At 36.8% G+C, this 17,984-nt stretch overlaps 2 protein-coding genes across 5 annotated transcripts; both read left to right on the top strand.

The window, feature by feature from the left end:
- Window positions 1-997: 997 nt before the first annotated feature.
- Window positions 998-6,365, top strand: LOC125274740 (sialidase-1-like). Its single transcript, XM_048201169.1, has 6 exons — window positions 998-1,245; window positions 1,838-2,027; window positions 2,138-2,400; window positions 2,642-2,824; window positions 4,569-4,788; window positions 4,874-6,365. The coding sequence occupies exons 1-6, from the start codon at window positions 1,171-1,173 to the stop codon at window positions 5,092-5,094; spliced, it is 1,152 nt and encodes a 383-aa protein (XP_048057126.1). The 5' UTR covers window positions 998-1,170; the 3' UTR covers window positions 5,095-6,365.
- Window positions 6,366-6,708: 343 nt separating this feature from the next.
- On the top strand, window positions 6,709-15,758 carry LOC125274741 (sialidase-1-like). Of its 4 annotated transcripts, XM_048201171.1 has the most exons (7): window positions 6,709-7,633; window positions 8,150-8,339; window positions 8,450-8,712; window positions 11,280-11,462; window positions 11,548-11,767; window positions 12,720-12,972; window positions 14,371-15,754. In XM_048201171.1, exons 1-6 carry the CDS (start codon window positions 7,568-7,570, stop codon window positions 12,938-12,940), a joined length of 1,143 nt encoding a protein of 380 aa, XP_048057128.1. In that variant the 5' UTR covers window positions 6,709-7,567; the 3' UTR covers window positions 12,941-12,972; window positions 14,371-15,754. The 4 variants fall into 4 exon arrangements, with proteins under 4 accessions (XP_048057128.1, XP_048057130.1, XP_048057129.1 ...); XM_048201173.1 differs by having other exon boundaries at window positions 6,709-7,267; window positions 12,720-15,758; XM_048201172.1 differs by having other exon boundaries at window positions 6,709-7,515; window positions 12,720-15,758.
- Window positions 15,759-17,984: the final 2,226 nt, after the last annotated feature.

Here is a 17,984-nt window from a genome sequence, read left to right as displayed (position 1 = left end):
TTTTTTATTGACATATTAAGGCAAATGTTACAATTCAGATCATTTAACAATAAACACAAACAGTAAACAAACAAACAAAAAATAAATAATAAATAAATAAACAATGGAAAGGGGAAAAAATTATGAGCCAGAGGTAATATAACTTAACGTAAATTAATATTGAAAAAAGAGAGAAAGGTCCTTTTTTTTCCCTTGTACATCATAAAAAGGCATAAATGTTATACTTTGTGCACAATGAATTGGACTTTAGGGCTTTGACATTGCTGAAAGAGGAGATAGTGCCCAAATAACATTTCAAGTCTTGACAAAAAATAATAAAAAGAGGTTTAACAGACAAACATTTACACTTATGTATAAAAAAACTTTGCAAGAAAAATAAATATTTATAAGAAAATACTTGTCTTTTAGATTTTTATCAAAGTTATATAATCTAAATAATACATTTTTAAACACCAAAGAAAATTTTTCAAAACAAGCAGCAGCTTATTTTACAGTCTATGGTACAAATAAACAAAATTTCTTCCAAAAAATAGCTACATGAACACACTCCCAGAAAAGGTGAACGATAGACTCATCTTCCGCCCCACAAAAAGAGCATAGAGAATCCATCTCAGGAAATATTTTTTTGATATAAAGATTGACAGGGTAAAAACGGTGTAACAATTTAAACGATACCTCTTTAACCTTATTAGTGATTAAATATTTGTTGGGTAAAGACCACACTTTCTTCCAAGGAATATTATTAAAACAATTACTCCAATAAGATATTACAGAAGGGACAGTAATGATAGCGTTCTGAAAATTAATCGCATTTAAAACAAAAATCGTATTAAAGTTGACCACTTCCGCTTTATTTTTCCTTATGTAAATTGGTCTGGCATGTGACTCTGACGTCTCGCAGTGGCACGAGTTGCCAAGTCCCCGGTTTTTACACAGTCGCGCGGGGAGTTTTTTTAGTCTGCGGGTTAATGCGATTTTGATTGGCAATTGTTATGCAGACGTGGCAACCCTGAGCGGCAGTCATATGATTGTATGGATAAGGATGTGAGTCGTCTGTTGTTGTAATGTGTCGATACTTCAGGATTCACAAATAAATAAAAACCTTAATCAAGAAATTCTCGCTTCTCTTCACGTGGTATCTGCGCTTTTGTCGCAGGCTTTATCATTTCAATGGATTTTATTCGACAATTTGGGATTATACTTGGGATTGCAGTGCTTTCCTGTGCGCGTGCGGACAAGTCTCAGGTAAATACAGTACATGACTGTCTGTCACATGATGATGTTGTCCTGTTCTGTCCTAAAACTGTAATTTTATATTAGTAGGGATCTTAAATACATGCTGTTCCTTTGCTCGACTATAACATGTATATGTAGACTGAAGAGTAATTTGACTAAAGATTTATGTTTCAGACAGTGGTGCATGATTTAAAGAACTGTGGGTTTTCACCAAGAGAAAATTAGTGTTTTCAATTTTACACTGTTCTGTTGTGCTAGTTAAGAGAACACATGAAACGTAATTATATTTACATTTTTCATACATATCTAATAAATCTTTCCTTCCTTTTTGTATCTAAATCCCAGTCAAATGCAATGTAAAAATTATTTTTTACATCCCAAAACAGTCAATCAGATATACATTAACCCACTTTACCAAATTAGCCAAGTTTATTTTTTGCATACACATCTTTACAGAGGTACTTTGAAAGAACTAGAAAAGTGGTGCATTTTTAGGGGCTTTAAACTTATTGTTTTGTCATGTGAAAAAGTTCAAAGGTCACTTTTAAAGGATTTCTTCATCCCTTTGTTTTATTTTTGTAATTCTCCATGCTTCCCACAGATTGACCCACTGATATATGAGGAGCAGTTGCTATGGGTTGGCGGTGGAGCCGGTCAGGTCAACACTTTCAGGATCCCTCTGCTAACCTTCACAGTACGTGGTAGTCTGCTGGCGTTCTCTGAGGCCAGGAAAATGTCCTCTTCTGACGTTGGGGCGAAGTTCATCGCAATGAGACGCTCCACAGACAGAGGTGGATCATCTGCTTTCACCGGCTCACTCCTGAAATGCTTCATAATTGAGTCATAAATGGCTATTGCTTTAGATGAAATTGAATTCCAATCTCTTTCTTGTATTTCTAAGGTGCCACCTGGTCTCCCACCGCATTCATAGTGGACGATGGTTCTCTAGCAGATGGGCTGAGTCTTGGTTCTGTGGTTGTGGATGAAGAGACTGGTGCTGTGATACTCATCTACTCTCTGTGTTTTCACCGTTACCAATGCAACCCCTCCAGCACCATGATGGTGCAGAGCGTGGATGACGGGTTCACCTGGAGCGCCCCACGAAACCTGTCTATTGAGCTGGGGGTGAAGAGCTTTGCTCCGGGGCCTGGCTTTGGAATACAGGTGTGGTTAGCTCTGTCTGCTTTCTGTTCCTCCTTCAAACGAAAATGTGATTTTACGACTTCCCATTGTTTATGATGTTTTTGTGACTACTGGGGTTATATAAAACTACATTTTATTGTGTATGCGGTTAAGCATTAGTTTACAAAGGAGAACAAGTAAGCTGACATGGCCCTTTTTTAGTTTTTTTCTGCTCAAGAGCATTTTATATGCTTTTAGTTCATCAATATGCCTGTTCTCACAGAAACGTTATCCTCCCAATGTGGGCCGATTGGTGGTGTGTGGCCACGGATCTATTGCTGGTGATGGGGTCTTCTGTATCCTGAGTGATGATCATGGTAAATCCTGGAGATATGGAGCTGCTCTGAAGAGCATCCCTTACAACCAGCCTAAACAAAACCTGGACTTCAACCCGGATGAGTGTCAGGTAATATTACACAACTACACAATCTCAATACACTGTATGAAAATATATGACTGAAGTGTTACTGTATTATTAATTCGAGTATTTCATTGAATCTGGATATCGGGAACTTTTTGACTCCAAGGCCTTCCATTGACCAAAAAAATATTTATAGGCGCTATGACTTTTTCAGTTGTTTGTGATTTACTGGATAAGGATTTGAGAAGGATTTTTAAAAATATATTGTACTTATAATTTCTACTCCTTTTAATGTAGAGCTTGGCATAACTAGATAAATGTATATAAATTAAAATAATGCCCATGGAATGTTATGATTTTATAAGTTTATTCCACATCTTTTAACTCAGTTGTTGAGCGAAATAAATGAAAAAAAAATCTTTATTTTTAGTTGATTTAGCATATTGTAATGCTTGTTTTGCCTTATTTTAAATAATTCTAAATCATCTTGAGGCTTTGGAAGTTTCCTAGTGGGCCACTTGGTTGAGAACCGCTCAGGCTAACTACCAATATTGTCCGCTTTCTGTAGGACACGCCTCTATTGCCGCTTATTGGTGTGTTTTTTTTTTTATTAGTCAGATATGTAGTGCATGCTAGCATTGTTGCAATGTGGACACATTTTGCTTAGCTTGAAAATCAAGTCAAGTGCTGTTCAAACTAGCAACGGCATGGGAAAAAGCTGCGAGATGTGGCACAGCGGTCAAAGATGTCCTTCTAGCACATATTTACATAGAAAAACTATTAAAAAGCAGTGGAGCTTACTGTTAACAGCACAGAGTAATCACGTCATCTCCATAAAAACTTTATGACTGGTCCAAACAAAGCAGACTTCTTATGTCAGCGCATTCTGACTTCGTACCTTCATTCTGTGTTCATACACAGCATCAATTTACTGGCAATGTTACAACATCCCTTACTGGTAAATTGCCAGAACCGATTTACCGGTATTTTTGAAAAGGTCCTGTTCACACATGATCTCTTATCAGTAATTTACCAGTAAAGACTGTATGTGTAAAAGGGGCTATAGACTACACATAGATTCAGCAGTGGTACTTTCATTGCTAGCTGTCATGTGGTTTCAGTCTTTCGCTTTGAATATTTCATATACAATTTCCTCATGCTTCATTTAATAGTGGTTATAAAGCCACAATGAATCAGAGTTCATCATATGTTGCCTGACCATAAAACATGGCCAATATTCATATATAGGTGGTGTACAGTGTCATACACACAAAGACAAAACACCATCAGGGTAAAACATATGACTAAATAATGCAATAAACATTCACTAAAAAAAGGAAAATATAACCTAATGTATATTGCTGATGACAAAAATAAAAAAGAACAATTTAAATAAAATTTAATTATATGTGAATTGTAAAGCAGGGACTTCTGGGAATATAATTTTACTGTTTGTCACCATAAATTATATGGTCATTAATTTCGTCGCCAAGTGCCACATTTTGGTCCATCTCTGCTTGTTTGCAATGTAAGGGTAAATAACTGGCTGTGTGAATATGTACGGCATTTTATTTACTCAAGAAACACTACATATATAAATAGATATATAGCAATGTTAAACCATACAGTTTTTCACTGTATATGGCAAGGTAGCTTACAATTAACCAATAAACGGGTGTTTTACTGTACTGTATTCTTTTTTTACAGTGTAGCCTTGATATTAAACAGCTGCTCCACTTGACTTCCTGTTTGACTTGACACATTCTCTCCCTTACATCTGCCTTAACAGCCAGTGGAACTAGAGGACGGAAGCATAGTCATCAATGTACGCAACCAGAACAACTACCACTGCCGCTGTCGAATAATAGTGCGGAGTTTGGACGGAGGCGAGTCTCTGCCTGTGGAGGAGCTGGTATTTGACAAAACGTTGATTGACCCTGTCGTTGCAGCCGGTGCCCTGCAGAAACAAGGAGTGATGTACTTCAGCAACCCATCCAGCACTCAGCACAGTGAGGAAGAGCAGTTCACAAAGTCTTACTTAGAAATATCAAAGTTAATTCTTCATGGAACATCAATTTCTGTTTTCCTCCACAGGGGTCAATCTAACTCTTCGCTGGTCTTTCACTGATGGGAAGTCATGGGAAAAGGAGGCAGTCCAGATCTGGGCGGGGCCAAGCGGTTATTCGACTATGACGTCATTCAAAGGAGATTCTCCCGAGGACAACAAATACATCTTCGTCATTTATGAAAAGGGCCATAAAGATTACTGGGAGACCATCTCTTTTGCCAAAGTCCATCTGTATGGAGGGAAATAGCATACAGGTGGAGAAGCCAAGAAAAGGGATATTTAGGACTTTTAAAATCGACTTTTTTGAGAAAATCACGATATCAGCCTGATGCACATAATTTTTACATTTCTCTACATCACATTTGGGATTTCGCCATCTGTACTATGCACTGCTTTGATATGAATTCCACTCCAGAAAGAATCAAGACATACTGCTTCGTTGTAAGATTGATAAATACAGTAATGAACTACAACTACTGGTAATTTTACCCGTCTCACTCCAATTTAACAAATCTTTCTAGAATATAAGCGTCTTGATGAAAGTGTTCTTCATTCCTTTGTGCAGTTGGTGAACTGCACATGGGTTGCACATGTTTGAGACTATTTGATGGTTTTTAAACCGCTCAGGTTATGTTTGTCTTACAAATCCTTTTATTTTTTCTTTAAGGTTTTTTTTTTTTTAAATGTGGGTTGCAATAATGTAAAAGAAGTGAATCTTCATAAAGCTACAACAATCGTAATTTTTTTTTTTTTTTTTTTTTTTTTTTACTGTATAACAGTGATTGATTTGCAAGTCTTGAAATCATGTTTTAAAGGTACACTATGTAATTTTTTTTAGTTCAAAATTTATATAATGTGTGAATCCATCTTCCAAACTGTGTTTTTGTCTTATCCTGATTCACTGCCTACAATTTTACATTTACATTCTATTTTAGACCGAGCGGGACGACAGCCGCTGCGGAGTAGCCCAGTACCTGTGTGACCCGTCATATACATAATCAGAGAGAAGTTTCAGTTTTGTTTATTAACCACTAGAGTGCCAAAAGTTACATAGAGTACCTTTAAATAAAGAAATGTGATTTGATTTTAATTACCTTTAGGTGTTTCTCCAGTCCCTGGTTTTGCTTAAACTGATGAAGGCCTCTGATGCTACTGACATAAACTGGAAGACACAAGGGTTTGAGACACATAAACACTCTAAGCAAGCAGTGTTTTCTCCACATTATACAACTGTGAAGTCGGAAAACCCACTTTATATCCATGTTATTGATGTTCTTCAGGTTATGGTTTTGTTTACCCAGTCTGGCACTTTTGTGGCCACAGATGTTGTATTTTTAAATGACAGCCATTTATTTTAGTAACATTCTACTGTGAGCGATTAATATATGTTGGAAGTCAGCTGAAAGGCTTTCACTCTTTTACATTTGATACTAAAACATTTGACATTTCTCTTGATTTGCTGGATTACATAGGGACATCTTTCATTGTTCAATAAATTTTTCTATTTTGATACAGCAACTCATTGTTTAATTTAGTTATTTTCATATAAAATACATAAGAATACAGCTTTGGCTGCCATTTTGTTTTAAGATGGCAACATTTCCAACTTGAAATTCACATGATCGAATGTTCTTAACACAAATGTACCATTTAATTAGATCACTCCCTCCACCTGTCCTCAGACCATAACTCCTAGAAATTAATATATAAGAAAAAGCAGAAAAAATACACAGGTACACTACCATTCAAACGTTTCAAATCTAAGATTTTTTTTTAGAGAAGTCTCTTAGGCTTACCAAAGCTGCATTTATTAAAAATGCAGTGAAATTGCATTGACTTAAAATACAGAAATACTGTAATATTGTGAAATATTGTTACAATTTAAAATAGCTGTGCTCTATTTTACTATATTTAAAAATGTAATTTATTCCTGTAATGACAAAACTGAATTTTCAGCAGCCGTTATTCCAATCTTTTTTAAATGTACCATTACTGCTCACCTATATCCAGACAGAAGGATGGGGTTATTAAAAAATAGTCCCGTTTGTCAATGCTGTCTATGAAAGCATTAACCTAAGATCAAATCAGCCTTAATCCTGAAGAACAAAATTAGTTTGATTCATAATTGTTCATATTTTCTGTCACTGTCATGTCAAATATCACTCAAATACAAAGTGTTTTTTTTTTGTTGTTGTTTGTTTGTTTGTTTGTTTTTGTTTTTTAATAATAATAATTTTTATAATTTCCCTCATTTTTAAGAGGGTCTTATTAGTAACTAACACCAGAAAAAGAAAAGGTCCACTGCACTTGTAGGCCTATCTGCAAAATAGCATAAGGTTATTTTGTCAAAAGTTAACAGTTTAATGGATGAAGCTGAAAATCAGTCTGAAATCATCCTGGAGTCTATTCATTAATTGAATGTAAGTGAATGTTAAATGTGCCAATATTTCCATATTTGACATTGTTTTTGTGTCTAATGGTGTTCAAGTTAAGTTACTCAAATAAAGACTAAAGGTGCATCTGTCATTGATTTTCATGTCAAATGACTAGCCTATGCTATCTCAGCAAAGTGAACTGGTCTGTTAAACCAGTTCTTATGTCTTTTTAAGTCGTCGGGCTGAATGATTTCGCACGCGCACTTGTGTTTTATAAAGAGGCTGGTATAAAGGTAAAATTACAGTAGTTACAATAGTGCACATGACTTGACAAAAGTTGCCGTCATGTATGGCACTCTTTTGTGGATTTTGCTTCTGACTGTGCTGTGCTCATTTGCGCGAAATGAAAAGGTAATATCTGCGATTTTGTTTATCATAACTATGGCGATTCGCCTATAGATGACAGGTGACAGTATTTATGTGCTATCTGTGTTATTGGCTATCGATAACTAAATCTTTGTGTCAAAAGTAGTCAGAGTTTCGAAATTGCGATTTATTTACTCGGGATTGCTAGAAAAAAAGTCTCAATAACTTTGTGATTTATTTGTATTTAATTTTTATCACGTGGTGAAAACATAAGTGCTTTCTCTAACAATGGTTTTGTGTATTGTATTGTGTAGGCCACTTTGTTCAAAATTGTCTTAAATGAGGAAAATATTTGTGAATTCTGATGTGATCTGAATATTTTCCTGAGGAAAAAATCTTGAAATGTTTATTATAGTCAAGAATCATTGGTATGTGCCTACACAAAACCTGTCTTTCAACAGTAAAGCTTCACTGAGAAATGTTCACTGGAGTAAAAAGCGTCACAAATAGCCTCGTCTCGCCTTTTTCCTTTTGTGTTTTTTTATCTTTTCACATATACAGATCAATCCTGCTGTGGTTGATGAGCAGCTGCTCTGGGTCGGTGGTCAAACTGGAGAAGTTCACACCTACAGGATTCCCCTGCTTACTTTCACTTCTCAGGGGAGTCTGTTGGCTTTTGCAGAGGCCCGGAAGATGTCCTCCAAAGATATCGGAGCCAAGTTCATAGCTTTAAGACGCTCCACAGACAGAGGTGTGGTAGATTGAGTTGTCCAGTTTAGTAGCTCACTTGATGTTCTGAACTTAAAAATTCTGTTTTCCCTTTCTTTCTCCAACTATCACTTTCTACTGACACGTTCTCAGGCGCCACCTGGTCTCCCACCTCATTCATAGTGGACGATGGTTCTCTAGCAGATGGGCTGAACCTAGGTTCGGTAGTTGTGGATGAGGAAACTAGTGCCGTGATACTCATCTACTCGTTGTGCTTCCACCGTCACCATTGCAAACCCTCCAGCACCATGATGGTGAAGAGCCTGGATGATGGGTTCACCTGGAGCACCCCACAAAACCTTAACCCTCAACTGGGGATCAAGAGTTTTGCTCCTGGGCCTGGCTTCGGTATACAGGTGTTCCACTTAGATGCACTTTCATCTCTGAGTTCCTCATTTCCATATAGTTACACCTCCCATAGACTCATATTTTAGCCATGGATACTTTTGATACATACTTTTCAGCATCATATTTTGGCTAAATGCTGGCCTTTTTAGATGTGGTCACATTTATCATTGTTCGGACAAATTTTGTGGATGAAATACAGTCATTTTAATAAGAATTTTCAGGCTTTGGAATTTCTTTTGAGTGCAAAAAATTTCCCCTCACAGATTTCGCATCAGAAAGCTGCTTGGTTTGAAAGTGACCTCTGTCAAAGTCCCTTTAAGACATGTCATTTCACTCGGCGGCCATCTTTGAAATGCTTCTCTGGCATGCAAGTGCAGCTACTATCTCTTTGAATGGGGAAACATCAAATTCTCCAAAGCTGTTCGCCAAGCTTTCGATTAAATTTCATATTTGAAATCATCAATGAAATCTGACAACAACGGTCTTGTAAATTTTGTTTCTAAAATCTCAAATCATGACAAAAAAATTGCATTTTTCAAGCTAATGCGCATGCGCAGTCCTAAGTGCGCATCTCTATAGAAAGCGCACGTCTGAGTGTTTCTATTGGAACCGGAGCTTCTGACGGCTGCTGCAGTGATGCGATGACTTTACCAGTCAACGATTGGCTCTTATTTAGAAGGTGGGACTTATTCCACCATATTGCCAAATGTGAAAATCTTAAAGGTGCCCTCGAATGAAAAATTTAATTTATCTTGGCATAGTTGAATAACAAGAGTTCAGTACATGGAAAAAACATACATTGAGTTTCAAACCCCATTGCTTCCTCTTTCTTATGTAAATCTCATTTGTTTAAAAGACTTCCGGAAAACACGCGGATCTCAACATAACACCGACTGTTACGTAACAGTCAGGATCATTAATATGTACGCCCCCAATATTTGCATATATGCCAGCCCATGTTCAAGCATTAGACAAGGAAAGGCAGTATTAACGTCTGGATCTGTGCACAGACAAGGTAAGCAAGCAAGAACAACAGCGAAAAATGGCAGATGGAGCAACAATAACTGACATGATCCATGATAACATGATATTTTTAGTGATATTTGTAAACCGTCTTTCTAAATGTTTCGTTAGCATGTTGCTAATGTACTGTTAAATGAGGTTAAAGTTACCATCGTTTATTACTGTATTCACGGAGACAAGAGAGCCGTCGCTATTTTCATTTTTAAACACTTGCAGTCTGTATAATTCATAAACTTCACAACTTCATTCTTTATAAATCTCTCCAACAGTGTGTAATGTTAGCTTTAGCCACAGAGCATAGCCTCAAACTCATAGAGAATCAAATGTGAACATCAAAATAAATACTTTACTCACATGATTCGATGTATGCATACAGCATGCATGACGAACATCTTGTAAAGATCCATTTGAGGGTTATATTAGCTGTGTGAACTTTGTAAATGCGCTGTAATATAGTCGAGAGCTCGTGAGGCAGGGGGCACGCGATTTAAAGGGGCGGCGACTGAAAAAATCAGTGCATAGTTAATGATGCCCCAAAATAGGCAGTTAAAAAAATTAATTTAAAAAAATCTATGGGGTATTTTGAGCTTAAACTTCACAGACACATTCAGGAGACACCTTAGACTTATATTACATCTTGTGAAAAAGCATTCTTGGGCACCTTTAAAATCAGACTAATATTTTTTTGAGTGTTAGTATCTGACAATAATGTGTCAGTGTTCTTTTAGTATTATTTATACAATATTATAGTATTTAATAATATTTCGAAATAGCTTTTTTTTAATTTTAGTTTACATTTTAGTCATTTTATTATGTGCTTTTGTCATTTTCATTGGTTGTTTTTTTTATAATATTTCTATTTTGCTGTCATTTATTTTATTTCCGTTTTAGTGCTGCTATTCAATACACCTTGGCAGTGCAGGCAATGTGATGTGAAGTATGTTAAAATTTATTTATAAGTGCAAAAATGCATCAGTGCATAATTTGACTATTAAAATGTAATGCATTGATTGTATAATTCAATAGCTGATTATTATTACTAATGATATCCAAATGATAAAGAGGGCATCTCTGATTACATGAATTCTTGCAATAGATGCTCAGTTGCAATATATATGTCATATATATAGTTTAAGTTTTAAATGCTGATAATACATAGTTTGTTGTTAGTTTGTTGTTAATCTCTGCTTTATTAAAGCTGACCCATATCTGCCTAAAAATATCAGTTATTAGTAGTATTATCTGTCTCCATTCCATGTTATGCAGATCTATCATGCAAATTCATTGTTTTGTATCAACTTTCAATTTAGCATAAATACCAAGATATTGAACCACACCTAGTCTATGTGACATAAAAGCATCGTAATATAGTTGTTGTTTTTTTTTGCTGCTGCTGCTGCTTAAGAGTGGGTTTATTAAAAATAACTGATACCACATGAATAGACCATGAAAATACTAATTCAAATCTGAGGATGACTTTTCTTCAAGTCATAGAGTTTCATTAAATGATTATTCAAAATCTCTTACAATGTTTTGTTAATGGTTCTAACAGAAACATCATCCACCTGCTATTGGGCGTCTGGTGGTGTGTGGCCATGGCAGCATCGCTGGAGATGGAGTGTTTTGTATCCTGAGTGATGATCATGGAAACACATGGAGATACGGAGCTGAACTGAAGAGTATTCCATACAACCAGCCCAAAAACAACCTTGACTTTGAACCAGATGAGTGTCAGGTATGAAGAACTTTGTGCATACAAACTACTGTAAATCAGACGAATTTAGAAAATCTTCAAACTTCTGTCTTGTGTTTCATCAAAGCCAGTGGAGCTGGATGACGGCAGCATCCTGATCAATGTGCGTAACAATAAGAACTATCACTGCCGTTGTCGTATGGTCGCACGCAGTCTGGATGAAGGGGAGTCTCTGCCGGTGGAGGAGCTGGTGTTTGATCACACACTGGAAGATCCTGCTGTTGCAGCTGGAGCTTTAGAGAAGGAAGGAGTGCTCTACTTCACCAACCCAGCCAACTCTAAAAGCAGTGAGCATGATGATATAAGAAATTAAAGAAAAATTTAAATTTCCTGATTTTTTACTCACCCCAAAACCATCCATGATGTATATGACTTTCTTTCCTCAGCTGACGAGAAACTAAGGTTTTGGAGGAAAACATTCCAGGATTTTTCTCCATCTAATGCAAGTGAATGGTGCTCAACGAAAATCATTTTTGAAGTGTATCAGCAGCTCCTGATACAGTTTGGACCTTCCAAACATTCATATGTCACAACAAGAATGAGTTTTACAGAGCTGGACAAGGAGAGCATTTGTAGTTAAAAACTGTTAAAATCATTTTTTTCTGAAAATGACTGATCGTTTCGCTAGAGAAGACTCTTATTCATCGGCTGGGGTTGGGTGGAGTCTTTGAAGCTGCTTAAATATGGTTTTTGGACCATCAAAAATGGTCTACATTGAGCACCATTCACTTGCATTAGATGGAGAAAAATCCTGGAATGTTTTTCTCCAAAACCTTAATTTTTCTTCGGCCGAGGAAAGAAATTCATATTCATATACATCTTGGATGGTCTTGGGGTGCGTAAATAATCGGGAAATTTTCATTTTGTGGTTCTGGTCCTGGAGTTCCACAGTACTGCACATTATGGATAGTACTGCACATTATCCTTCATCACTTCACCTCTACTGCCACACTAGAGTCAGATGCTCAGTTTATATAGTCTTAATAATTAATTCAATACAGTAAATTTACACCTGGTATTGTTTAAAAGACTTCTAAATAAAATAATAGTAATAATATATCACTACGTATTTACACAAACCTTAATTCTATAATATTTTGTTTCTTATCTATCATTTTGCCTTCTGACTCTGTTTTGATGTCTGTGGTTTTGTGTGTGTCATAAGAGAGCAGCATGAATAATATTATATTCATGCTTGTAAATATGGCTATAAGCAATTGTGATTGGTGTTTTCTTTAGGAGTGAACCTCACCCTTCGCTGGTCTCTGAATCACGGTAAATCATGGGTGCCAGATACTCTGAAGATCTGGGCGGGGCCAAGTGGATACTCTTGCATGACATCACTTAAAGGCAGTGAAATTGAGGATCATAAATACATCTATGTCATCTTCGAGAAAGGCCAGAAAGACTATTTTGAGTCCATCTCCTTTGTGAAAATTGACTTGTACAGTGACCAATGAAGAAAGGCATTGATGGGCTGATCATGGAAAAGGTATTGTTTAAAAAAACAAGTGTGATTTTTCTCTATTTTTTAAATAATGTTTTAAATTAATTAATTTTAAATAATATGTTTTAATAAAATTGAAATCACTGTTATTTGTCTTCCTTAGCTCACCTGACCTGTCTTATCCCAACAGTTTTTTTTATCTCTCTTATAGCTTGAGTGTATGCAGAGCCATACACAGAGCTTTTCTAAGGTTGTAAAACCTGATTTTCACTTTTGCTAATTGATGACATTGTTGGATTATCCCTTTTGTGCCTATTATGTTGTTGTTACACAGAGATGTGTTTTATTTAATATGGAATTTGGTGAATGTGGTTGTTTTTTTTAAATGAGAGACTCAATAGCATGTGACCTCCTGTGGGTGTAGCATTCAAAACGAGATAGTGTTTTTATGGTGTGTTTTTTGTTGTTGTTGTTGTTGTTGCAGTTAGGTCCAGTCTCTAACTGCACCAAAAAAAAAGCAATCACAACAACTACATACCAACTTTTGAGGAAATGATACAGTCCGTAATGATGTTTAACTTCACTCCCACCTAACAGGGAAAGTTCCCACAACTTTCACTAACTTTTTTAAAAAGGTTATGTAAATGCAGGAACAAAATGTTCTTTATAAAATGTTTAGAATGTTCTTATAACATTATATACTTCATATTCCTAAAGTTCTTGGAATGTCTTTTTGATGATATTAATATTTGTTTTTCAGAATGTTTGCATGAATGTTTGCGAGAACAATTTTGATGAAACATCCATACTGTGTTATTTGTCAAAGTGTCACAATTATGTTCAGTTCAGTTTAGTTTTGTTCACGTACTTTTAGTTTGTAATTCTTCAGTTCCTGTGTTGCTTTGTTTGATTTTCCCGCCACTAATCTGTTACCATGGACACTAACTATCATCAGTTGTTTGTCATCATCAGCTCATCATCAGTGTGTATTTAAGTTCCTGCTGTTCACTTAGTATTTATCAGGTCACCATTATGTTAAGTATGTTTGTTCCTGCCTGTTCGCATGCCTTGTGGATTTATTATTAAGCTTTGTGTTTTGGAACTGCATTTCTGCACACGCCTGTGACACAAAGTCAATTTTTTTGTATAGTGCTTTTCACAATACACATTGTTTCAAAGCAGCCTTACAGAAAATCATTATGTTATAATATCTTAGTATCTTTATGCTTTATAGTCGCATTTAACATTCTTAGAACTTTGGCTAACATTCTAAAAAGGTTCTCTCAAAGTTATGAACAAACTTTCTTCCTGTAACTTTAACGTTCCTTCAAAGTTATCTAGTCTTTAAAAACATTCTCAAATCTTTATTACATCATTCATGGAACATTTTTTGGAATGTTTTAGTTGGATGCTCATCTAACATTTTTTATTATCATTAAACAGAATGGAAGAGAAGAGAAGATGAAGTCACAAGACACATGTGTGACACATGTATGAACATGTGTTCATTAAACATAATGCATTACTAAGCAATCAGGACTTTGAACTTCCCCTTCTGTAACAGCATTTCATCTGACTCTGAATTCTGTCATTGTCTTTATATTACTATATATATATATATATATATATATATATATATATACATATACACACACAGACACAATTTTGTGGTGCAATTTATTTTCTATTGTGTTGTTTTCCCTTAAAATGTGTTAAGATGTCATTTGGTGACATCTCTGGTCAAATGGAAATTTAATTTAAATCCTACACTATGTATGTGTGTATGTATGTATGAAATATAATTGCTTAACATCTACAAATTTTATTATATACTATAGATTAGCTAAGCACTGTACATCCAAAGTGGGGAATAAAATATATTTATTTAGGGTTTTAGGGAGTTAAATTGTGTATGTCCATTTTTTTCATTTTCTCTTAAAAAGTGTTCCTCCACCGCCCCCTCCTGGTAGATGCACGCCACAAATTTGTACATGCTGTACATGTTTGCCTACAAATTACAAACACACCTATAAATATAACTGGATAACATCTTTGTTGCAATAATAGGCTATATGACATCTTTAAGAATCTCTAAGACAACAATATTTTAACAGAGAAGTCGTATTTACAAATTGGATACTCAGAATTCAGATGAGATGTGAAGTTGGAAGGGACACTTAAATTATTCATTTCTTCACTGAACACAAAAGATTACATTTTGAAGAATGTTGGTAACCAAACAGTTGACGGGCACCACTGACTTCCATAGTATTTTTTAAAAACAGTTAACTCATGCATTAAAGTATTGTTAAATAAACAAATAAATTAAAAGTTAGATGCTCATTTTAAAATGTTAAAAATTGCCTGTTCCATTTCCTTGTCCATTTGTCAACTGCTTTGTTGTTTAAGCATCATTTATTTATCTCTTCCAAGGGTATAAACACCTGAAGTTTTCCTGAAGTTTCCTAGCAACCGCAGACACAGATTTGTCACTGTTTGTAGAAATTTTAACTCAGCTCTCCAGCGATAAAAGTGTGACTGTTGTAATGGACATTTTGTCCGAAGCAAAGTCTAAACCACTTTCCACTCTGTATGCATTCAACTTTATACCACCCAGAAGGACAGAGGTCAAAGAAATGCATTATTTCAACTGCAGCCCCAAGGTAAGATGCTGTTACATAACTGCTCAGAAACGTGAAGGTTGAGGATCCAAATGCAGTTTATTGGGGTAATCCACAGATGTAATCCAAAACAGGCAAAAAAGGTCAAGACACAGGCAAGCACTCCAAAACAAACACCAGGCAGGAATCTCAAACAAACGGTAATCCAGGAAACAAGGAAAACCACAAAACAGGCAATGGATCAAAACCGATTTAGAAAATGTATTTAGATACTACTTATAGTACATTTGAACCCATAGTGTACTACAAGTGGTAGCTAAATATATTTTTTAAATACAGAGATAGTATATTAAAAGCACATTTTAGTTCATATTTCATGGTGTCTCAAAATAGCACAGTTGAGTACACTTAGATGTTCTTAAGATGATCTTAAGTAGTACTAAAGAAGAATTTTTAGTATATTAAGTACAAAATTAGTGTGCGAAAAGAGAGCACTTTAAGTACATTATAGAAGTGTACTTATTTTTTTCACCTGGGAGAGCAGGCTGAACAGGTGGCCAATGTGGTGAATGCTGAGCAGAAGACCACCACAGCAGTGGTTAGGATTGGCCTCAAGAGCCGTGTCAGAACAGTAGGGAGCTCAAGAGTGGCCTCTGTGGTCATTTTAGGGCAGACAGGAAGTTCTTGAGCAACCTCTGTGGTCGTGTCGAGGCAGACAGGCAGTTCAGGGTCGACCCTCGTGGTTGTGCCAGGAAAGATAGGAAGTTCACAGGTCACAGGACTTGGCTCTAGGGCAGGACTGGGCTCTGGGCTCTGAAGCAGACTCATGGGCTAGAGAGGGCTCTGGCGAAGACTCATGGGCTGGAGAGCAGTGTTGCTCAAACACACAAAATGGCCAACGACATAACAGGGAGTGCAATCAACAGTGGGACCACCTCTGAGACCCCCAGACTTCATACCACAGCAGAGATGTCAGCTGCTCGCATTGACATAAGCAGAGTGTTCTCCAAACTGGAAGCCAGTCTCAAACGCCTAGGAATCACCTTGATGGTTTCAGATGCTACGTTCATGATGATCGGAAACACTGACGTGGTGTCCATGACGGTCGAAGACTCTAGCATGGTGTCCATGATGGCTGGAGACTCTGGCTTGGCATCCATGATGGTTGGAGGCTCTGGCGTGGCGTCCACGATGGCTGGAGGCTCTGATGTGGAATCCATGTTTGTGAACAGGCTCTGGTGCGGCAGCCATATTGTGAAGAGGCTCTAATATGGGATCCACAGGACGGGAAGGTACTGACAGCAAAGGACTAGCAACCTTTATAACTGGACATGTTGGTGACCATGGTGGAAGCTTGATGGAGCTTGTTTGTGGCTGCTAAGTCAGTTATAGATGTTTCCGGTAGGCGATGCTTGCTCGCTCTTATCGGCTATCGTGGATATCACGTAAGAGGCTCACGTTAGATCACATCAAGAGCCCGATTTGGGATCGCTGAGGCTCTGACATGATTGGGAGCAGTAAAATAATCATAATGACACCACAGAATTGAGGATTTTTTGGACAAAAATTTGGTTGCGACAAACCTCAAATCCGGCCACACCCCCCAGATCATTAGGGGTGCAAATCGGGCTCAAAATTGGCCTTAAAATCTTCAAATTTGTGGCCAGCCTAACTGCTGGATCCAGTCCAAGTCTTCTGAAACGTAACTGCTCTGAGATGCGAAGGTTTAGGATCCAAATGCAGTTTATTGGGTTAATCCACAGATGTAATCCAAAACAGGCAAAAAAAAAAAAGTCACAACACAGGCAAGCAGTCCAAAACAAACACCAGGCAGGAATCTCAAACAAACAGGGCATACCTGTCAACAGTCCTGTTTTTCCCGGGATTCTCCCGTATTTCACGCCCATCGCCCGCCCCTCCCGTTTTGTTATTTCTACCGGGAAACTCCCGTAATTTGTATGACCCAAACCTTGTTATGAATAATCACAACAATATATTATTTCAAGGTTGTCCAGTTGCCAGATTTTGTATGAAACGTATCGTACTCACACAATTGCATCCCATGTGACTTCAACCTGGCTACCAACAACCCAGTTGCGCTTTTGATATCTGTGCAGTTAGTAGACGTGGGACGTTGAATCAAGCATCACTAGCTGGTAGAAATGGGAAGAGACGACTCAGGTGGTGCTCCAGCAAAAACAAACAAAATATACATGTAAATTTAACAATAGCTGGAAGAATTTAATTTCATATCTCAAAGCCACATCGACAATGCCCACGTCTTTTGCAAAGTTTGTCGCACCGGTCCGGTCTCCTGGATTTTGAAACACATACAAAACTTAGCCATGATTGACAGAATTGACCAGGCTTATATAGGGTGAACTAACAAGATAAATGAGATGCAGCTGAAAGCAGTGAGTGCTGATGAGTCCGGGC

This window comes from Megalobrama amblycephala, linkage group LG9 (assembly GCF_018812025.1).
Source record: "Megalobrama amblycephala isolate DHTTF-2021 linkage group LG9, ASM1881202v1, whole genome shotgun sequence".
Classification (NCBI taxonomy): domain Eukaryota; kingdom Metazoa; phylum Chordata; class Actinopteri; order Cypriniformes; family Xenocyprididae; genus Megalobrama; species Megalobrama amblycephala.
This window is presented reverse-complemented; position numbering and strand designations above follow the sequence as displayed.

What these genes read in the sequence shown, in the direction of transcription:
- LOC125274740 (XM_048201169.1), top strand. Translation starts at nt 1,171, where the DNA reads ATGGATTTTATTCGACAATTTGGGATTATACTTGGGATTGCAGTGCTT. An exon ending in GAGACGCTCCACAGACAGAG is followed by an intron (nt 2,028 to 2,137) that starts GTGGATCATCTG and finishes TGTATTTCTAAG; the next exon opens with GTGCCACCTGGTCTCCCACC. An exon ending in GGCCTGGCTTTGGAATACAG is followed by an intron (nt 2,401 to 2,641) that starts GTGTGGTTAGCT and finishes CTGTTCTCACAG; the next exon opens with AAACGTTATCCTCCCAATGT.
- LOC125274741 (XM_048201170.1), top strand. Translation starts at nt 7,568, where the DNA reads ATGTATGGCACTCTTTTGTGGATTTTGCTTCTGACTGTGCTGTGCTCA. An exon ending in GGCCTGGCTTCGGTATACAG is followed by an intron (nt 8,713 to 11,279) that starts GTGTTCCACTTA and finishes TGGTTCTAACAG; the next exon opens with AAACATCATCCACCTGCTAT. An exon ending in TTGAACCAGATGAGTGTCAG is followed by an intron (nt 11,463 to 11,547) that starts GTATGAAGAACT and finishes GTTTCATCAAAG; the next exon opens with CCAGTGGAGCTGGATGACGG.